The 23,800-nt window shown below is 37.0% G+C and overlaps 2 protein-coding genes across 2 annotated transcripts; both read right to left on the reverse strand.

The window, feature by feature from the left end:
• Window positions 1–1,350: 1,350 nt before the first annotated feature.
• Window positions 1,351–4,279, reverse strand: LOC101307161 ((-)-germacrene D synthase-like). Its single transcript, XM_004308362.1, has 7 exons — window positions 4,154–4,279; window positions 3,744–4,029; window positions 3,261–3,639; window positions 2,946–3,164; window positions 2,224–2,362; window positions 1,866–2,114; window positions 1,351–1,641 (listed from the first exon to the last, which is right to left on the reverse strand). The coding sequence occupies exons 1-7, from the start codon at window positions 4,277–4,279 to the stop codon at window positions 1,351–1,353; spliced, it is 1,689 nt and encodes a 562-aa protein (XP_004308410.1).
• Window positions 4,280–22,176: 17,897 nt separating this feature from the next.
• Window positions 22,177–23,603, reverse strand: LOC101297289 (vignain-like). Its single transcript, XM_004306803.1, has 2 exons — window positions 22,869–23,603; window positions 22,177–22,769 (listed from the first exon to the last, which is right to left on the reverse strand). The coding sequence occupies exons 1-2, from the start codon at window positions 23,296–23,298 to the stop codon at window positions 22,177–22,179; spliced, it is 1,023 nt and encodes a 340-aa protein (XP_004306851.1). The 5' UTR covers window positions 23,299–23,603.
• Between the last annotated feature and the right edge of the window lie 197 nt (window positions 23,604–23,800).

Below are 23,800 nucleotides of genomic sequence, written 5' to 3' on the forward strand. Positions count from 1 at the left end.
TAGAGCCTCACCAGCCTCGTTAGAGAGAGTCTGTCAAAATCTTGAGGGAGGTGGCCAGATTTCAGAATGAGTTTTGTATTTATACCTAGCCCCTTAGAATCCATCAAAATCCAACAACTAATGAAATCCGTGAGAATCTACGGAGTTTTGAATACCAGCCCATTTTAATGGATATTTTAAAATTTTAATTGAATACCTCAGGATTTAAATAAACTTTTCAAAATCTTAATTTGAATACCCATATACTTTTAAAGTCTAAAAAAATCTAACAGACTCTCAATTGAATACCCCTTTTTAAGTCGATCGAATGTATTTTGGTGTGAGAGATGCGACTAATATGATCTGAACCGACGGAGATGAACATGCAATATGTTGTCGAACCATTCATTTTTTGGACGTATTAGTATATTTTGATCCAAGTTACAAGTCATCGAGATGCTCTATCTGTCTATCTCGTCATTAAATAAAGATGGGCTCATCAATAAAATTATGAATGCCGGTCGTCCTATGCTCAAGGTAAAAAGTTTGGTTTTTTTTTTTTTTTTGAACAGTCAAGGAAAAATGGTTAACGCGCAAGTTTTTTAACTAGCATCATCGGCACATTTGTCAGCCCAGCAATTTAATATTGCAATAATTAAGAGTCTCATTCAGTGTGTTATTCAAGCATTTATGGTAGCATGCAATTGAAAAAATTTGGAAGTATGGTGAAACGTCTCAAATCCTTTCAGTTGGCATTGATCATATGGTAGTGATGGATTGATTTTTTGTTTTACAATTTTTTTTATAATTTAATTTTAGAAACTTTAAATATTGACCCAACACTTTAAGTGATCTCGGTAGTTCATATATGTGTAATCCATATATTTTTTTTTATAAAAAAACCCGAAAACATAATTGCTATTATCTAGTCAATATCTTTTGTGTTAGTGCAAGTGCATAATATTCGTGCTCTAAACCCATTCACTTTCAAATTTCTATTTCTTCCGTTTTGAACGACTAACTTGCAAACATAGTTTAAAGTTTAAAACCTTGTTAACTACTGCAAGTGACCTAATATATGGTTTTTACCTAGTTGAGTGTGTTTCGATCCCCAACCTGGGTACGAACCCCGAAGTTGTCAAAGCGGCCAGACTATGTGCTACAATCAGAGTGTATTAATATGATACACAGTTACACCTTATAATAATTCCCTACACAAATTGGGAAAAATATTATTCATATTAAGACATTTCAAAGTGAACTCATAATCAGAAAGGAATAATAGAAACACTGCGGCCTCATTTTTCCCACAAATTGGGAAGTGTCTAAATGTATGAGATACATAACAAATTCGTCCAGATGATGGTACGGTTATGCTAATGCATTAGGCACAGGTTCGATTAGCAGAGAAGTCACTATTCCCTTCAACTCAACCCCAGGGCTCGTGTATGAATCTGCACTCTTGTAAAGAACTTCCCAAGTACTTGCTACTCTGAGAGGTCGCATTAGAACCGGCAATGAGACTGGGGTAGGGTGGAGACAAGCTTTGATTATAACCTTCCATGCATCATTCACTTGATTAGTTAGTTCCTCTATGGCTTCTTCTTCTGTAGCACCATGTTCTTTCATGTATAATTCCACGGCTGAAGCAACATGCTCTCTCTTTAGCGTTGCACGAGAGATAAAATTTATTTAGAATAAAAGATAGCAGGAGAGGGTGTAGATTGTACAATATGGTATATTTTTAAAAGAATTTTATGAGTGATTTTGATCTAATATTTATCTAGGAATTCCTCACATATTTAAGGAAAACAAAAATGAAGACCTTATAGTTAATTAATTAAAAGAACTTTAAGAAAATTAATTGAGGAAATACATGGATATACTACCTGATGCGTCCTGATGTCGTTTAAGAGTCTGCCAATGACTGATGTAGCATTTAAGATTCCAGGGTCAGTGAATAACCAATCCAAGGAGTCTTTTGTAGCAGCAAGTCCCATTCCAACAACAGCGGTGATTGATAAATAATATGAGGATGTAAGTGTTCCTAGCGGCATGTATTCATCAAAAGTTGGGGTGTATTTAGAGTAAAACCATCTAGCTTCTTTCATGTAACCAGCGACGGTCATTTTCAACTGAGACAGTAACAGCTTCTAATCAATTTCTACAATAGACGAATTGCTCTAATCATAAACATTTATATGCATTATGTTAGTATGAGTTTCATATGAAGGCTAGGCTTACCGATTCTCTTGCATGGTGAATGGCATACAAGTTTCCCTCGCTTGTAATCTTTTCTTCAATTTCAGTGAAGACATCCAACTGTGCCTGGAAACAGACTTTCATATAGTCCGGCGACTGATCCAGGGCAGAGATGTCCCACCTGATAATTATATGGAAGAAGCTGAATATGTAAGTTCCAACTAAAATATACGACAACATAATGTAAAAATAATTTCTTTTACGCTAAATATTTATAATTTCGTATTGTATTATGTCACCTTAATTAGTACACAATACACTATATTAGAGAAATAATTAGGGCCAAATTTGGATGAAACCATCTTTACTTACTGTTTAGATTATAATATTTTCCTTAAAAAAAATAGTCTTCAATTGCAAATTTGGGCGAACAAATAAAATAGAGTACATAGATTAAACATTCTAGGGGGCGGATCCATGACATATAAGATTATAATCAAATTATAACCATAATATCATCTATTATATCTAATGACAACTAACGGTTGAGATTAATTATAAAAATTAGATCTTTTTCTTTTCTTTTTCTTTTTTTAGAAAATTTATGACTAATCTCAACCGTTAGTTATTATTATATCTAGTGGATGATATTATGGTTATAATTTTGATTATAATCTTATATGCCACGGATCCGCCCCTAACATGCTATGCTATACTGTACATAGATATATAGAAGGAAATAGAGGGGATTAATTGATTCAAACCTCTGAATAGCTTCGTGGAAGAGCTCGAGCTCTTCAAGTGTACCATGAACATCATAGATGTCATCAATCGCGGATAACATGTAGATAACTTTGCAGAATGTCCTCCTACCAAAATAATATTCTGGCTCAAAGAAGATACCCAAGGCGATGAAGTAGCACTCAACCAGCCTATTTCTTGTGAAAGGTAACTTTTTCACGAAGTCTAAATCCTTCCACCACCTGACACCAAAGTACATAATCTAGTTAGCATATGCAGTAGTTTAGGAAATAAGTGGCATTGCTGGGTTGTTTTGGTGTTTAGTTGGTGCATCTAACCTTGTAAGTTCACATAGTTCTTTTTGATGGAGTTGCTGCAGTAGGTTGAAATCTAGCCGTGCGAAATTCAAGAGAGTTTCATTATGAGAATATTTGTCTTCTTGGTAGATAGATATGTAATGCCTCGCTTCTATCCTTGGCATCCTTTTCCAGAATGGCTGATTCAAGGAATGAGTAACTTGTTTTGAAAGTGGGGAGCTCAAACCGCGGCGTGTTGCAGACTGGAGATGAGTTGTAGTGAAGGTTAGTGCCTCATCAAGTATATCATCACCGTGTATCCGAAGATGTGTTGCTTCGTACAAGCCTAGTAGTCCTTTTGTATCATCGACAAGTGATTCCTTGAATTTCCCATCATTGTCCTTCAAGTTGCTGAAATACTTGTCCTGTTTCACCATCCATGTAATTGATCAGGTCAAGGAAGAAAATGAACCTAGCTGGCTAGCTAGAATAACTTAATAAACAATATCATGATGATCGACGTACCACACGAAGCATTGTATCCTTGTTGTCTAAGTAATCTGAAACGAAGAGAAACTGCATGAAGGTCGGAATTATTCTGATGAAGATCATTATAGGATACGTGGTCATTGTTGTATATTTGTTGCAAGATTTCACAAATCTCGTTTTCGAAATGGTAGGACACGCCTAAGCGTTGAATGTCATCAATCAAGCTTAGTTTTTGGGAACCGTCTTTAACATTATCCACAAGCATCCTCTTCACCTCTTCCTTCAGCTGTTGAACCTGTTGCTCAATAGTAATATCCGCTTCCTACACGTACAGGCATATTTCAGAAGAGAAAAAATGTGTGAACTTGTATATCAAATTTGCACCACTAAATATAGGATGCAAGTGTTCATGAAGCTAGTAACTAGAAAGTTTTCGTGTATCCTACCATGGAAGCATATGACAGAAAATAATCACCCCAAATTCTAGGCTTGAAGTTAGTTGAACGTCGCTTAACATCAGCAGTGGCCTTTGGGCTGAGGGCTTCAGACTCTGAAGCAAGTTGAGAAGGCATTCTTCTAATTCCCAGTTTCAGGTCTAGAGGATGGCTTGTGGTACTACTTGATAGTTGATAGCATTTTATAGTAGAAACAACATGAAGCCGTGAAGGAAAATAATAGAAATGGTTACGGGAACAACAAATGAGCATGAAGAGTACCAAAATGTCTATACAGTTTGTCATAAAAAAAAAAATGTCTATACAGTTGCACGAGGATAATTGCTTGAGAATTGTTTATACATTAATGGAAGTCCGAGGTTGGCTCCTCCTTTACAATTGGTACATTACTAGTAAGCTCGTTCGAAAAGAAAAATGGATTAGTAAGAAACCAAACACAGTAAACAAGATAAACACAGAAATGATGACAAAGAAAGAAACAAAAATAGAACACTACCCGAACTTAATACGTCCAAACTCCACTCTAGCCAACGCAACAGATGCTGCCATTTTGTTTAGTCTATTTAATTTGGTGTTTGATTAGGTTAGAATCTGTAATTTGTTGCATGAGTAGTTTGAAATGGCATCTCAGCTGACGGATCCGGAATTCCGGATCCTCTTTTTGGCAGTAAAGGTTTGCAAAAATATATAATTAGTTTGAAAAGGCATCTCAGTCGACAGATCTGGATCCAGAATTCTAAATTGATGATTACTAAAGTATTAAATTACGAAAACCCAAACGATCATTAAATTAGATGAAACTTTGCAGATTTGATCTATACATTAAGTTCTACTGTGGAGATATGAAAATATGACCGGCAAAAAAAATTCCTATAAAAATTCTATAAAAATTAATGAACATTTACTTGATTGGTTAATGAAAATTTCTATAAAAGTTAACTTTTTACTTCTAGGGCCTCGGCAACACATGACCAGCCCTGGCACATAACAGTGTCATCTAGAACGAGCTTCTTCACAGGTCCAAGTTCGCAAACAACTGTGTGATGGTGGTGCTCAAGAATATTGTTGTTGTAGCTGCCGGGTTGGCTAGTGTTGTCACATCACTCACATGTATACCGCAGTTAGCGCTAATAATACTGGGCATTTAAGTATTGAAGCTATTGGATTGAACTCATTTAAGTCTTTGCATCATTTTCACTATTCACCTTAACAACAATCAAGGGGGACGCATGGAGCTAGGACGGCCAACTCAACAGGCATAAATAATACTGGGCAAGTTGGACAAGTTTGACGAGCTAATGGCCGCAGCTTAGCTCGTCTATCTCTTTCTATGAGTTATCTTTAGTAAAATGACAGAAGTTCAATTGCTTTATGGAAATAGTCATTATGAGATATGGAAAACACTCAAACAAGTGAAACAGCTAGCGCTGTTTTATCATTCGTCACATTTATTAAAGGAATTGGGGAAGAAAGTGATCAAGCAATTCTATTGACACAGCAGTACTATATACGTCTTCCCTATAAGTACTCTGGATATGAATAGGAGGTGACTACAATGTAACTGCATCCTTCACATTTAGTAAATCTGGGATCATACTTCTGAACAATGTAATAGTTCCCTCAATCTGCTCCAACCTCTGCTGCGGTTTGCTGTTGCGCGCCATGCTGCTTGTAAGGACAAGGCTGCCTTATGCTCCAATGGAGAATGTTCTAGGTCAGGCGAGTTCAAACTGAAATGCAACCTAAATTTTGAGACAACTCTCCTCAGATTGTTAGCACTGATAGAAAATGCTTCAACTTTTGTCTGAGACATGACAGTTGTGGGGGAGACAGGCAAAACAGATATAGAGGCAAATACAAATGCCCAATCTAAAAGTTCCTCTCCAATGAAATCGTCTTTTCCGAGGCACTTGATGCTTGAGGATCCTCCAACAAGCGTCTGATTACAAGTTTTGTAGCTCACTGCGGTGCCATGCGTGATGAAGAGCACATTCCAAATTGGTTCTCCCTCTCGAATAATATAGCAGTTTTTAGTAATAGTCGCTAGCTCAAGATGTTTAGAAATTTCATTCAACACTCGTATATTCATATTTTTGAACATCGGTACCTATAAAAATGGATTACATATGTACAATTAGTACTCATCATTAAAATGCAGAAATAAACCAGTAAGACACATCTACCGATACTGATCTATATAGTAGACAATTAATTAGTTACACACTTACTTTCTTTAGAGCGGCCAAGCGGGGAAGACTCATGATATGTCTTTTCTTTACTGTAGGAAGAAGAGAGAAGAAATCATGCACATCAACATCTTTGTTTTCTTCAACCTTTTGTTGTACGTTTTTTATTATCAACTTCTTTATCTCCTTCTTGTGTTCAGAAAGGTCATTTCTACTTAACCACAAATCTATGTCTAGATTCACCATTTGCATCCTCGGTCGTAGTTTGATGTGATCAGATCTTTTTCGTGACACCTGCACACACACATTATTCCAGGATAATTAGTGAATCGGAGTTCATCTTCATGCCAGATGACTTTGTTAAAGACAACTGATCAACACCAACCTGGATTCTTGCATTGAGGTATACTAGAAACAGCGCCAACCCGCTTACAGAAACCAAAATTGAGAAGCAAACTTCCAACACATACAAACTGGTGTTTAGGTTTGAACCAAAAGAACTGCGTGCAAAAAGGAACTATATATGTAATGAAGGAATTAATTAATAGATTAGATAAGGAACATCAACTGATTGTAAACATGTTTGTAATTTTTTTTCTCTCATGAAACCTCAAGCAGTCTTATATGTGTGCAAACCTCAAATTTCGCAAGCCCCACCAAAACGATTGCAGCAACTTTCGTGGAAGATTCCTTGACATTGTAAAGTCTGATTGAAGAGCATACTGATATATACCAAAATCGAACTTTGTTGTATTTGCAGGATTTATAGGGCATGATGCTTTGAGAATTGTTGACAATTCCTCGAAGGAAGAAGGATGAAACTGTTGTTGTTCATCAGTCCTCATGTTGTAGCAGTTCTCAGTAGTATTATACATGGGATCACCACAGTAGAAATTATAAAAAACTTGACATTCTTCAAATTCAACGTCTTTAAAGGCTTTCACCCAACAATTTAACTCTCTGTCAACGGCAAAATAATACCAGAAGGCCCCAAATAACTGAGGAACAACTAAAAAATCATAATGAGATTCATTTACGAGAAGTATGAAAACATATACTACATGCTGAACGAGCTATATCATGAATGCATGTAGTATATGTCAACTTTATTCAGAACCCAAAATCTACAAAGATATGCTAAGAAATTAGGGCCAAACCCCTTTAATTTATTACTCTGTTACATAGTCTAACTTTTCCTTATTGGAAAGTACTTCAAATCCGCTAAAACTCTACCCTGAAGTTTGAGGTAAATTTTGTGGAGCTGCTGATCGAAAATAATATACCCTGAGGTTTTTGATTGAATATATTTTAATTGTCCCTTATAGCTAGGTATATGTAGGAGACAAGATTAACTTACATGTGAAGCAATGATGAATGGAAGAAAATCCAGTATAGCTTGAAGCCATCTTCCGATTCCAGTTTCTATGTTAGGACGCTGCTTGATCAGTCCAAAGGTGCCATAAGTCCGTAAAGTATATTGCAGCGGATAGAATAAAACCAAGAAAATATAGTTATCAATGTTGTAGGCAAATCTTCCTATGAGTACCGTTGCCTGTAGTACACATCACACAATGATTTTGCTTTAGGTAAATAAGAATATTGTCTAAAACGTGAATCAAACCCAACAACGTACGATCAATATTATTTGGCAACTACTACTAAATATATCAAGCCGGATGGTGTTGTCACACGCCTCACGCCGACAAGATTTGATACAGAGAGACCGAGGGTCGGTAGCCAAGTAAAGTGGCCCCTCGTGTCTTCAATACACGACGTGTATCTACACATACCATGTCAATCATCAGAATTAGATTGACACTATAATATAGAAGCATAGTCATCACTAGACATCAACGGTTATGAATGGCTAAGATTGCACTCTATGTATACTTACACCGCCTTGTATTCAAGAACTTTTGTTCAACAGTGGGCTAAATTGTCAAGAAGGTATAGTCTAATGAGTACTAATGAACTGAATTGAGCTAGTACATACGTACATACCTGTGGAATGGGAAGAGACATATATATGCGAGGTATAATAGGTAACCACTTAAATATGCGCGCTTTAACTGACGTCCTATTAGCATCACGTCTCCGACGAACTCGTTGCCAGAAAACGAAAATGTCCATTGCATAAAACAGATCAATGGCTGACTGTAAACCAATAAATGGCCAAATCAACTCATATTGCCAATAGAAGCATGCAAATTCCTCATGTTTGACAGGAATATATAAGAACAATGGATCAACGAGGACAGCAACTGCACAACATATTCTAAATATTTTGTCCTCCCATATCGGGAAAAAGGTACTTCGCTCATCATCACTTGGATCAAGCATTCTCTGTGATAATATTTGCAACATCCCAGCTCCATCTTCTGTGTCAGAACGCCCCCTTAAATTTCGAGGTGGGCTGCTAAGCAAGAGACAAGAAATACATGATTAGATAGATATATATGCTTACATATTCCGCTCGTAAAGTAAACAAATCACGTAAATTACATGAGTAAATAAACGATATGGCTTCACAGAATCACAGTTGGTGTTTAATATATTGGAAGAGATTCGATCTTTTCGGTTGTCTGATCATATATACAAGGTTCATTTAGAAAGTAAAAGTTAAGAATTTAACCTACACTCAATTGATACATCAGCGGTCGGCTGGTTGATCATATTGATTATCAAGCTTCTTCTTCTTTTTTCTTTTTTTTTTCTGAGAATCGAAATATAATACTGTTTAAACTAACACCAGAGAGGATGTTAGCTTCTACAAATTGATACGCAGAGTCAAAGAGAACTGATTATAAGGTACACAGAAACGCACACGCGAACACACACGTACACATCTGATCTATGATCACAAAACCAAAAAAATGCGAATTAGCTAACAGAGGGAAGAGAACTAAGGGAGACGTGGATAGAAAGATGAGAGAGCTAGCTATATATAAGAGAACACACACACACACAACTTTGAATGCATGTATACGATGGGTTTTGTGGCACCATATCCGTTTGCCTTTACTCTATGTGGTCGGAGTTTGTTGCTTTTTACAAAGCAGGTTATCTCATCCGCCTTAAGAATTGATCGATTTGTAACATCATGAGCGAGAAGAGAATCTCTGTTTCACCCAATATGTTGTCATGTACCCTACGTTGTTAGCTGTCAGTCATGTCTTCTTCTTCCTCTCCGGACCCTGTTTCAAAGCTCGCCGAGAACGACCTTACTGCAACCAAAAGCCAAATTGGAGGTCCCTATTCTCCTCCGCTCCCTAATTGTCTCTGCATCTCAGGCTTGCTTGCTTGAGCTGCACGTACGTATGAGATGAATGCTAACACAGAATAGGAATTAACATAGGATTATAGTGCTATAATACTGATTCGATGGCCTCTTGATGTTTGGTGGAATCTGCATTAATCTTCTTTCTGTAACAGACAGAAGCCAGTCGTGTTGCTCGTTTGGGTTCAAGTAGTGTTTCAGCTACTCGCAATTAATCAAGCTCAAATCTCACTGTTTTTTCTCGTTTTCTTTTAGTTACAAACGATAAAACGAATTACTACATTTCAAAAAGAAAAGAAAAAAAGGAATAATTACTTTACTTGTCATACAAGTAGGGCACACGTATGAATATTAAGGTTTGGATTCAGTTCTGGTAGGGTTTGGGATATCTTCGAAAGAACAACAAAAACTTTATAAAAGAAAAATAACCACAAAAATACTAGGTAGAGTACAGTAAAAGAAAACCAAGAGGCATATGGTTCTCGAGAAATGCTTTAGGGAAAGCACAAAGCTACATGAAACGTGACTATATCGTAGAATATGCTCACATGCAGCGCGCTTGTAGAGAAAGCTTGAGGAAGAATAAAAGCACGTAGCTCGATCATGAATTCATGATGATCGAAATTCGAAAGGCTCTAGATGTTGGATTTGTCCCAAGTATGAGAAACCTGTTATTTCAATGCAAACTGTGCTAAATCATCAAAACAAAACAAAAAAGACCACCGAACTACAAATCCTCAGAGCATAATTGATAATTAGGAAATGCAAATATTAATTGATGTTTTGCCAGTTTTGGTTTGTCGACTCTCTTGGTTTGCTGGGCAGGGAAAAACTGAAGTGTCTATTGTTTGCTACTTGATTGGTATATGAATCCCAACAAGTAAGCTTTTTGCATATATAAACTTAGAAGAACTAATTTCAGTTTACTCCCATCAACTTTAGGTTGATCATCATGTTAGTCTTTCTTATTTCAATTTCATCAAAAACGTACCCCTCAACTCCCAATTTTCATCAGCCGCGTATATCCAAACCTCCAATCTCCATCCAATTCCTATGTCAAGTGATGACTTGATATCAAGAAGAAAAAAAAAGAAAAAATAGACAAATTACATTCAATCCCACCAAAATCACTAAGGTTAGGGGGTTGTGATGAGAACAAAGATGTGTATCGATATGGGGAAAAAATGGTCCGAAAGGTAACTTTCAGAATTTGACTTTCTTCTTGATATCAAGTTATCACTTGACAGAGAAATTGGATGGAAATTGGAGGTTTGGACATGCGCGGCTGATGAAAATTAGAAGTTGAGGGTGTTTTTGATGAAATTGAAAGAAGAAGGACTAACATGATGATCGACCTAAAGTTGATGAGGGTAAACTGAAATTAGTCCAACTTAGAAATATATACCCAGAAAGAACATATATTTATTGCAACAATCAATTGCAGCACCATGCACCTCATCAATCCCAAATTACAAACATCTTTGTTACCGAAATCCCAAGTCTTGAATCCCGAAACCGAATACATTGCTAAAAGATCGACATACCAAGCGATCTTTACCGAAACCCCACGATTAGAATCCACCAAAAACGATCCCAATTTCTGACCAAAGTTCAGTTCTTCCTGACCCGCCTGTGCACCTCTGCAAGGCACCGAGAGAATAAACAGGACTCTGGGATTAGGGTTAGGGTTTTGAAGGAGGAGGAAGAAGGAGATATATACAATGATGATGATTATTATAGTTGTGGGTTATTAGTCGATCGGTGCTGATCAGTAATTAGTGTTAGATAGACTCAATCTTCTCCTAAAACCAAGCCATCTGATTCTTCTTCCATAAAGAATTCATAGGATGTTATGATTCTCTGTTATAACTACATATCAATGCTATTATTTGTATTTACTGTTTTCCATACCTAGAGTATAGAATAGCTATTATATATCTGTACAATTGTAATATTGTAGATCAATGGAAATCACTTTCTATAATTAGAAAGGTCAATGTGTTAGTATATGTTTATACATAGTATCCCACATCGGAAATGATTAGCGTAATACGCGTTTAAAATTTAAAAATATGTTTTCTAATCAGATAGGTGTGCCCTTCGTGGTGACTTTTGCATTCGGACTGGACCTGGTGGACTTGGACTGCTCTTCTTGGACTATACGACTCGGCCTGACCTATCCAATTGGACTTGGACCCGAACACTATAACTGGACTTGTACTATGACTAAAAAAACCCATAACTAAATTGGTCGGTGTTCTAAAACACCATTTTTTTAGAGAGAGAGAGAGAGAGAGAGCATCTCTTATTTTTATCAATCAAATTAGATCAGTTTTTTTTTTTTTTTTTCTTGTTGCAATTTTGATTTTTGAATTGCTTTGCTCTTTGTGATTTAGATCTTCAAAATCTTTTTGGTCCTCTGCTTTATTCCGTTAGATGGATGATTTAACACTAATTGGATGAAAAATAGCATATCATTATTTAGAAGAAGAAAAGGAACCACGTTGGTAAAACAGATTCGTTGCCTCGAATAAGCAGAACTGTCAAGCATAGAGGTATTGTTAAGCTTAGCTCAGGAATATGATAGAATGGTCGTCATACTTTATAGGGCAGATGAGGAACAGCACGATAGTTTACAATTGTCTGATGATAAAATCCACTTATATAAGGGGTTGATTACTTGTTTATCGAAAATTCTTCTACGCACCGAGATGCAAGTGAACCGAGTAACTAATATGTAATATTTTGATTCGGTCATTCATGTCGCATTATCATGCATATATTCTAATACCGTTAACAAAATTAAAACCCAAAAAAATAGTCCTAAGTGTTTCCAACACAAGAGGTGAGGACCTGAGGTGGAATAAGATATACTCTTATTATGGGCACTTAATTTGATCGGATCAAAAATGAAAATGAAATGAAGAAATTTAGGGTCACTAGTCTTCATTCAATATTCGCATTCGGCGATTTGAGGACTTACACATTAATGGTGTAAGTGCACATTGGTGCGTAAAATCCGGTCCACTTATTTATAAAAGAAATGGAGAATTTGTGGAACACTTTCTGCATTGAAATACTGAAACTTTGTTCTCGAGAACTGGACTACAGTGCATAAAACCAAGTAGGGACTAGGGACTTGTTTCATGAACAATATACCTATATAAGGGGGTTTCATAGATGCAGCATGGAACCAATGATAACCAAATTGAACTGGACTTCAGTGCATAAAATCACAGTAGGGGCTTGTTTCATGAACAATATATATACCTTAAGCAAATCAGAAGACGAAGGCCTTATCTAACATCAATGTAGGACAGTTGATCGATACAGTGCCCTCAACAAATATCGATAGAAGAATAGCTCAGAGGAGCTTCAGAAGAAAATCTGCAACTCATAGAAACTTATAATAAATGTCTTTATAACTTCCTGGTTCTCTTTGTCCACGTACAGCTTCTTTGTTTGGTGATAGTCCTCGCGGCATTGGTATTCCCCAGCGCTGCCGGTATCCCATCATCACTAAATTGTTAATCTTACCTTTCGGCTTTGACAATCTCCATGTGTCTTGCATTTGCACTGTCCTCACTCTGATTGATCACAGTACTACCTTCACTAGTACTGTCACTTTCTTGGCTACTCTTGTTATGATCACCCTTTTGATTTTCACCTCCCTTGACCAAAACAAGAGCCAAGTGAAGCTGATCCTCCTTCTCATCCTTATTAGCCCGGAATGACCAAACTTGAACCTTATCTCCTTTAACCATACCATTCTGCTCCACAATCTCATTCCAGTTGGATTTCGGCTCATAAAGTTCCTCTTTCGACATCTTCCACCACTTCAAGCATTTCGGATCTATCAATGGAACCTTTAGGGTTGTGTGCCTCTTAAGGCTTTCCATCTCAATATCTTCCAAGAAATTCTTAGCTAGGGTTTCATATGATGGCAAGGTCAATATGCTCTTGTCGCACTTTACATCCCTATCATCTAAACTCTTCCCTATCAACATAGTCAAGTGCTTCCCCTTCAGTCTGCCGAGAATGATTTGCTTGTAATCTTCAGGCAAATCAGGACCTGTATTAGTTCTTGCAGGTACGCCCTTCTTCAAACGTTTCACCTTGGGAACCCTAGCTCTATATTCCTGATTATCATGATCATCAAAATCGTATTTCCTTTTCGAAACAGGAATATCATTGGTGATCTTTGAAGCTGCAGGCTTGGCCTTTGTCAACATTCGTCGATATAATACGAACCATCGTTTCTTAGGTGGTAACTTCGGCAGTAACAAGTTTACTTGTTCCTTGGGCATGGTCATGATGATTTCGGACAATTCTAAACTAGGTTTCGACCCCGGGATTGATGAACGCACAACACTTTTCTTCTTGCTCGTCGAGCCGTCGATGACGGTGGCTACCTTCTTAACATTCTTGATGACAATCTTCAGGTTCATGTTCCTCTTGGTGTCTTTTCCCTTGATTGTTGTCATTGGTTTCTTGGTTGTGTTAATCTTCGATCTTCTTCAATCCTTTTGAGTCGTTATTCCTGATTCTTTGGTTTATATAAAAATCTTTGGTTTATATAGAAAAGGGTGGATCTAAATTGGGATGTAAAGTACACTCCTTAACTGATCAGGTATAGGAAACCTAGTACCATTGGGCCCTTCAAAAGTTAGAAAAAATTGGGGATAAAAGGTTCATGCTGCTTTGAAATTTTTACTCTCTCTATTTGCGAAATAGGCATATCTGCAGAACCAAAGGCTGGTCTAGTGGGAATTTGACTATTGAGGTCCTCCCTGAAACAGCTTTCAAAATGTCCAAAGGCAGCCGCCAAATTCATGTTTCTACTGCTCTCAGGTCCAATGTGCTCAGCATTGAAAATATTATAAGCAAGCTGATTTCTTTGAGATGAGGTCCCATATATGTTATTTGATGTCTCATTACTACTTGAATCCACATGAATAGGTACATCTACAGAACCAAAGACTGGTCCAGTGGACATTTGACTATTGAAGTCCTCCAGAAAATGGCTTCCAAGTTCTGGTTGATCTGCTGTGGATTTAGAGTACAGGTTTGGTAGTTGGGGAAATTCTCCTTGAAAATTACATGTTGATGAAGATGTTCTTGGTTGAGAACTTGCTGAAGTGGAAGCTCTCATCTTTCTCTTGTCATTTGCTAGTTGTTTCCGCCTCAAGGATTCACGTACGATATTTCTGCAAAAACAAAATTGACTTTCATTTGGTTACGATTCATTAGATTAGAGGGTTTCTATTCTTCTGTTGTGATATGATGCCTATTTATAAGAGAGCAACAATTTTCTAAAGTGCTTATACTTCTGTCTATCACATGGAACAAACCTGCAAATGGCTTGAACTATGTCTTTTTGTCAGCCCCAGGGACATTCATAAGCCGAACTATTTTCGTTGGACGAACAACTGAAAACCAAGAAAGAAATTAGCTACCACCTGTTCATTTATATACGACCAAACTAATTTCAAGATACTCTTACCATCAACGCCTATTTGGTTGACAACTTGCTGAACCTATGACGCAGCTCAGTAGTCCATATCACCCTTCGCGTCGTGAAGGCCGTTGAACCATTGCTGAATTTCTCCTGGTAATAGTCCATTCCTTCTGACCTTTGTCTTTTGTAATTCATTAACCTTCCTTCTGAGTCAGCATGAGCATTACTTGTGTCTGTCAAGGCAGTTTTCTTTGTTTGGAAAAAGAACTGCCACAGGTTCGTGATATTATCCATTGTAAGTGGCTTTACAAGGTAATAGATGGTCCCTCTTAACAGAAAATCTAATTTAGCACCACTATCATCATCATCAGACATAACTGCAATGCGAAGTAATTGTTGAGAATTTTGTACCATGGAGGAAATAAAGTGTTGGATACAAATATGAGAAAATTAGATAAAAACCCAAAATACTAGACCTCTTTTAAGATAAACTCATACATATTTTTTTTTATTTTACACCTACTCCACATAAGTAAACAAACCATATAGAGCAAATGTCTATAATTAATAGTTTTATTCATTTTTCTGTTTCTCTAATTTGCCTTTCAGACAGTAGAAAGCTAAATTTGGTATATTTCTCAATTTTAACATCAATTTGAAACTCAAATACTAGCTAAAATTTAGTTGGATTTAACTTTGTCATAATCAATTACATTCTTTAATTTCTTACTTTGTTATTACTAACTTGAGTGTATATATATATGCTATATACAGAAGTATGTCATTTGTAATAGGATGATACTTTTCATTCCTAAGCTCATATTTGGTGTCTCTCTATATAGTCGAAAAATGTCTAATTGTAAGGTACATGTTCTTGTTCTTTGATTAATTTTCTTCTTTTTAGGTATATTATTATATCATTTCCCATCCTAATTAAGAGAACATTTTACTCTCTATTACTTACATTTTTAATGTACATATTAAGTAGGGCATGATATGATAATATTATTAAAAAGAAGAAGCCCAAAATTGGGTTTAGAGTATAGGGTTTAGGGTATAGGGTATAGAGTTAGGGTATAGGTTCAGGGTATAGGGTTTAGGGTTTAGGGTTTAGGGTATAGGGTATAGGGTTTAGGGTATAGGGTATAGGGTATAGAGTTTATATTAGATATCTTATTCATATTATATTTTACCTTATGTATAGATTAGAAAATGAATTCCTTTAATCTAGATTTTTTTCATAAAAATAAAGAAAACTACATAATTCTTGCAAATTGATTGAAAAATGTTAGTGTTAGAAGAAAAACTCATAATCAAAGTATTTAAGACAACATCAATTAAGCTTATTTATTATATTAATATGTTATAGTTAAATGGTGACAATTGTGTAAAATTTAGAAAAAATAAGATATAATATTTATCATAATTGATACATTTTAGATATCTATCAAATAGGAATATTAAGTGGGTTTTATTTAAAACCACTCTTTAAAATTGGGTGTATATGAAAATTCCCCTACAAATATCCCAAGTATTTTCAGTTGGTCTTTGCAATAGAGGATTTAATTATCATGGTATGGAAGCCAGAAAATGATAATAGTAATCTTTGAGACTGAGAACTTACTAACAACAGGTAAATCGGAAACTGCCTTCAATTTGTTTAGAAGCTCATATTTTGTCATGTCAGGCAAGTGTGCCTCTGTTAACACAATGTGAAGCTCATCTTTCTTCTTGTGAGCAGTATACAATGCCTCATTACCTCCTTTAGCTGTCAAAACTGCTAGTAAGAGTATAGTAAACTTGTTAAAATAATCTCATAGGCTTATTATCTTTCAATTTTGTAAACAGTTAAAAAGGAACAAAGAAAGACCAATAGACCAGCACCCCTAAAGGCAGTGAGAACTCCATCATATATAATGAACAAAAACAAAAAGAGAAATTTTGCTCCTATCTATGTGTCTCTGCTAGTTACCTTTATATCGTAAGCTGCATAGCATATTTGACAGCGTTGATAGATATTCAGAATCACTATCAACAACCAAGACACTGAAACATGTAGCTGGTTTTGGACTAGTCTTCATAGATTCAACTGAGATTGTTCTGCACTTGTACCATTCTTAAGATTGGTGTTTGATGACAGATAAAGTTGAAATGTCTATCAAACGATTAGGCCAATCACTGTATGCAAAAGTTTATGTGCTTTGAGAAGAAATGAGAGGACCAATTTAAACGAAATTCAAGAACATATTTAGAATTAAATTTATCCCACGAACATCTACCAACTATACGATATGAAGGTCAAGGTCACTGAATGATTTACCAAGTTGAGAAATTTGTAAATCTCGTTTAGATATATATGTTTTTAATACCTTTGGTCATTCCTTTCACGGATATTTTTGACCTATACTTTAACTGTGCTCGTGTACTGATATGGAACTTGCATTTTCTGTGAGAGAGCCTATTCAGCGCACCCGGGTGCGCGGCGCACTTGGAAATTTAACGGGGAGTGGGTAGCACGCGCTGTTTATGCAATTGTGGAATTTTTGTCTGACTTCTTCCGTCCTATCTCCAACACAATGACAACAACCCTTCTAGCCTCCCTTCGTGTTCGTTTTTGTCTCCAGGAGAAAGAGGCGACGCTGGGAAGGAGAGGGAGGCGCTGGAATACCTTGCCGGAGACTCTCCGTGAAAATTTCCAGAAAAGAGGTATTAAGGATCGGGCACCATTCAAGGAAAAAAAGACAAAGGAATTGAACAAGAAGAGAAGAGGAGAGAAACCCTACCCACCGCTGTTACAGTCGCCGTCGGAGCTCGCCGAAAATTGAAGAACACAGTGAAGCATCCTTGAATTCGATCTCCATTGAATTGGTTGCATGTCTGATATATGGACTGGGTTTTGTAGAGTAGAAGAAGAGAAAGAGTTTGGTGGTGGTCTCGCCGTCTGGGGTGGCCGGAATCGGGCGGAGGGCGGCGAAGAAGATGGATGCGGCGGAGAGAGACAGACGGGTCAACGCCCGAAATGGGCTTTTGACCGAGGTCAACAGTCTCTTCCCTTTTATAGGGAAATGCACGGCCAAGATTAAAAGGAGGAAATTAAAACAATCATTTTTTACACAAAATGCGGTTAACTGGCATCGTGCGAAACCTTTTTTTTTTTCATTTTCGAACCTAAAACTCGTATACATGAGATTTAGGAACATATGAAAAAAATTGTAAAATTGGCCCTCCGGTGGTTAGGCTCCCCTTAGGAGCACCTAAGCGTATTTAGAGTTGACTACTTTTATCGGGAAGCAAACGTTACCGAAAGTTTGTGATTTTTTAACCCTATATGTATTTCATTATTTCGGTCACATCCTATTTCATAAGATTTTTGTAAATTTTGTTTCTTTAGTATAGTTGGTTCACAATGATGTACAAGTCATATAACCTACTAAACAAGTTATACCACTTTAGTAGGCATATGGCAATCCGAGGTCATAAATATGTGAAAATAAAAATTTCACCATCAGATGTAGACATGGTGATTAAATAGGTCTACTGAAAAAAATCTACCTTGTTTCAGATTCGTTAGACCCCCCATCGAACCGGTCAACCTAAATTCAACATCATTTTTTACACGAAAGCGGTTGACTGGCATCGTGCGAAACCCTCTTTTTTTTTCGTTTTCGAACCTAAAACTCATATAAATGAGGTTTAGGAACGCATGAAAAAAAATTGTTAAATTGTCCCTCCGATGGTTAGGCTCCCTTTAGAAGCCCTAAGTGTATTTAGAGTTGACTGCTTTTATTGGGAAGCAAACGTTACCGAAAGTTTGTGATTTTTTAACTCTATATGTATTTCACTATTCCGGTCACATCCTATTTCATATTTTTGAAAATTTTGTCTTTTTAGTATAGTTGGATCACAATGATGTATAAGTCATATAACCTACTAAATAAGTTATACCGCTTTAATAGACACGTGGCGATCCGAGGTCATAAATATGTGAAAATAAAAATTTAACCGTCAGATGTAGACATGGTGATTAAATAGGTCTACTGAAAAAAATTCACCTTGTTTCGGATTTGTTCGACCCTCTATCGAACCGGTCAACCTAAATTCAACATTATTTTTTACATGAAAAGCGGTTGATTGGCATCGTCTGAAACCGTTTTTTTTTTGTTTTCGAACGTAAAACTCGTATACATTAGATTTAGGAATGCATGAAAAAAAATTGTTAAATTGACCCTCTGGTGGTTAGGCTCCCCTTAGGAGCGCCTAAGCGTATTTAAAGTTGACTGCTTTTATCGGGAAGCAAACGTTACCGAAAGTTTGTGATTTTTTAACACTATCTATATTTCACTATTCCGGTCACATCCTATTTCACAAGATTTTTGAAAATTTTTTCTTTTTAGTATAGTTAGTACATAATAATGTACAAGTCATATAACCTACTAAACAAATTATACCGCTTTAGTCGACACGTGGCGATCCGAGGTTATAAATATGTGAAAATAAAAATTTCACCTTCAGATGTAGACATGGTGATTAAATAGGTCTACTGAAAAAAATTCATCTCGTTTCGGATTTGTTAGGCCACCCATCAAATTGGTCAACTTTAATTCAACCTTATTTTTTACACGAAATGTGGTTGACCGACATCGTGTGAGACCCCATCACAACGTGCCTACTAATGTAATATAACTTGTTTAATAGGTTATCTGAAGGTGTTTATCTTTGTGAACCAATTATACAGAAGAAACAAAATTTTTAAAAATATTTTGAAATAAGATGTGATCGGTATGATGAAATACGTCGAATTCTACTTTATTGCGACGCCCTAAAGAAATTTATCGAGTGTTTGATGAGTTACCGAAGGTTAGTAACCGCGCTCGGTTAATTTCTAAGTTAACTCCCAAGTCTATTTTTGAGTTTTTCTCGAAATGTCATATTCCACTTTTAAGGACCCGATGTCAAAGTACGCGGCGAGACGAATTTACCCTTGTCTTCAGATTAATTATCAGAGCATCGAGCTATTTTTACTATTTATCGAAGTTTCGGAAATTTATAAAATTTTCTAAAATTAGGAAATAACATTTTAAAATCTGGGTTGTTCATTGTTTTCCACCTTTTAATCTTGGCCGTCATTTCTCTGTAAAAGGGAAAGACTGTTGGTCTTGGTCAAAAGCCCATTTCGGGTGTTGACCCGTCTCTCTCTCTCTCTCTCTCTCCTCCTCCTCTCTCTCCACCGCAGCCATCTTCTCCGCCGCCCTGCGCCCGATTCCGGCCACCCCAGGCGGCGAGACCACCATCAAAATCTTTCTTTTCTTCCACTCTACTAAACCCAGTCCATATATCAGACATGCAACCCAATTCAATGGAGATCGAATTCAAGGGTGCTTCACTGTGTTCTTCAATTTCCGGCAAGATCCGATGGCGACTGTAACAGCAGTGGGTAGGGTTTCTCTCCTCTTCTCTTCTTGTTCAATTCCTTTGTCTTTTTTTCCTTGAATGGTGCCCGAATCCTTAATACCTCTTTTCTGGAAATTTTCACGGAGAGTCTCCGGCAAGGTATTCCAACGCCTCCTTCTCCTTCCCGGCGTCACCTTTTTCTCCTGGAGACAAAAAGGAACACGGAGGGAGGCTAGAAGGGCTGCTGTCGTTGTGTTGGAGGAAACCCGAACCTAGAATCCGGCAAGGAAGGGCCTGCATCGTCGGCGGTGGTGTGCGCCAAACCAGAAAAGTCATTACGAGGACTGCATTGAAGATGGATGCACACCTATTCTCTTCCCTTTCTCCCCCTCACTCGCGTACAAACGTCCTCCAAACGCCGCACTAACGTCCTTAATCGACGCGTCAAAATAGACGGTGGATAATGCAGGTGCGCCGCGCACCCGGGTGCGCTCTATAATTTTCGTTTCTTCTATGATGGATTGCCAAGTTATTGGTTCCACATTTTGCACTGTTGCTTCCACTCCCAATTATTCATACTCCAGTTTAGAGCTTAATATTTTGTTAGCTTTTTCAAACCTACCGTAAAGTAAACCAAATATTCAGTTACTAAATTTGTTCATAAATATCTCTAGCAAGATAACTATAGCTTAAATTGGAAGTTCAAGAATTACTGCTCTTACACCCCTGAAATTTAAGGTACAAAAGCATATGCTTACTGAAAGTTGAACATACTGGAGAAATCTTGTTCCCTAGTACCACAGAGTGTGCTTTCTTGGATCAGCCTCTTTAAAAGTTCATCCCTCTTAATGTTCATCTTCTTCCTACGAGGTAAAATGGAAACAGCTTACTAACAAGAAAAGAACGATATCATAAAGCAGCACAAAAACCTCTCAGAAACATATTTCCATGTGTATAAAGTTCAAAGTCTGTGTTACATTCTTGCATCTCAAATCTTCAGATAATTGTAATATGCTAGGACATTGAGGAGTTACGGTATAAACTTTCACCAAGTCTGATATATAGTTCATAGTATAACTTCAGTATGCGAGAGAGGTAGCAAAGGTCCATACTATGTCATTCAGCTCCAGTGGAAATGAGCACGCACGCATAAAGAACCTGGACAGAAATTCTACTTACTAGCTACTAATGACAACTCTCAAGTTGGAAATCAATCCCTGTGCTGTCAAGAAAATTCAGGGAATTCATGTTTTACTTACTTCAAATGTATTCATGTTGAACAGAAGACCAAAAAGAAGCCGAAATAAGTAAAAATTGTGTAGGGTAGAAATGCAAAAACCAAACATCGATATCAGATCACAATGTACCAAGCATAAGTCATGTAATTAAGGATATTAATGAACAGTGAGTTATTGTTGAACTTCCTGCAATACATTCACTTAAGATTGTATACATTCAGGTATATTATTAAAGAGCTATTGTTCAAGACCAAGCATATATGTTTTTTTTTTTTGTATTGATATAGCGGTTTCATATATACATAGTGTAATCTGTAGTATGGTTGGATAAAACATAAAGGGCTTTTCTTTCTGTACTAATAAGTAACAGAACTTGCTAGTTTTCTTACTTATCTAGTTTCTTAGTTCACAGACATGTTCATGTACATATCTTAAGGATATAGGCTTTGATTCAAATAGTTTAATTATGCAGTAGGGTATGAGGGTTCCATGGCAATGCCACAAAGACCTTCCGGTGCAGGGATATCTCTTTGCATTCTTATGTAACCTTCTTCACCCCATTGTGCACCCCATGAGTTCTTCACCAGCCAAAACTTAGTCCCATCATCACTGACACCATAACCAACAGCAGTAACACCATGGTCTAGGCTAGTTCCACATGGTCCTGTGAAAACACCACTCGAGTAGAATTGGAAGCCAGATCCACTAGCATCAATGGCAACAGAAATAGGCTGATTAGCAACAGCCTTTTGAAGGGCGCTTTCATCGTTTGGAGGCACATCTTCATGGCCAGTAATCGAGGCTGCATGGTTTGCTTCCTTCTTAGCATTGCATGTGCCATCAACACCAGTGTAGGGATAGTTAGCCTCAGTACTAAGCCCATGGTTTTGATTGATGAACTCAAATGCATTGTCCATCAAGCCACCCTCACAACCTTGGTCTTCACCATTGACATCACAATCAACCAGCTCTTGCTCAGACAATGAGATTAGTTTACCAGTTGTGAGTTGAGTAATTCCTTCCATGGCTGCAACTGCTGAGAATGCCCAACAACATCCTGTACATATTTTCATTGCAAAGTTGTAGCAATTAGAACAGAGTCATATTTTGTTTAGGTTAACTAAAATACATGCACAGAGAGAAGTGTGCTACATACCACATTGGCCTTGGTCCTTGACAGGAGTTACAGCTCCTTTCTGTCTCCAGTCGATTGTAGCCGGGACAGTAGAATTTTCATACTTGAAAGTAGTACTCTTTGTGGAACATTCATGCCCCAAAAATCGATTTCTCGAGGCAATGAACTCCTCGTTTGTAAGATCTGCAAATTGATTCAAACCCAATTTGTAAGGTTTGTTTCCTTCATTATTGGATGATTCTATAAAAGCCTCATTTGCCTTGAATATCTTGAAGCGCTCCTCCTTCTCAGTGGCATCATTATATACACGTCCATAACGAGCCATCCATTGCTCATACCTCCCATAAGCTAATGCATCTTGGAGACTGCGAGAAGTGGCTTCTGAAGACCAAGCCCCCAACATGAGGACCAAGGCCAAACACAAAACTTTACTCTGGTTGTTGAACTCCATTGTAGGCTAGGATTTGAAAGCTAATGGATATGAGGAGGTGTGGTGCAATGGTAGGACTACTACAGTTTATATAGAGAAGATAATTGCCTTTGTATAATATCTACGTGCCCCAAAAAATGCTCTGCAATGTCCTTGCCTTGCCCCAGAAAACGTTCTGATATGAACCTGTTGAGATTAATATATAGTTCATATGACTACTGATCCAACTTGATACTAAACCAAATTTCCTTATCTGCGAAGTCGATTAGTTATTATATTGAGACAAAAGTCGCAACTATATTAATGAATTAAACATGTAGTGCAATATGGTTCAAATTGTAGTCAAATAGGATACATGTTAAGAAATGTTCCAACATCAATTAGAACTAATTGAATTAGGCAACTCTAGCTCCCTTTGGCATTTACTGAACAAACATGCAAAATAGTTGTTTACACTCTACAGTTGCAAATTACCCAGTATGGTTCATAATTGGTTACCAAAAAATTTAGTAATTGAATTACA

This window comes from Fragaria vesca, linkage group LG7, assembly GCF_000184155.1.
Source record: "Fragaria vesca subsp. vesca linkage group LG7, FraVesHawaii_1.0, whole genome shotgun sequence".
Classification (NCBI taxonomy): Eukaryota; Viridiplantae; Streptophyta; class Magnoliopsida; order Rosales; family Rosaceae; genus Fragaria; species Fragaria vesca.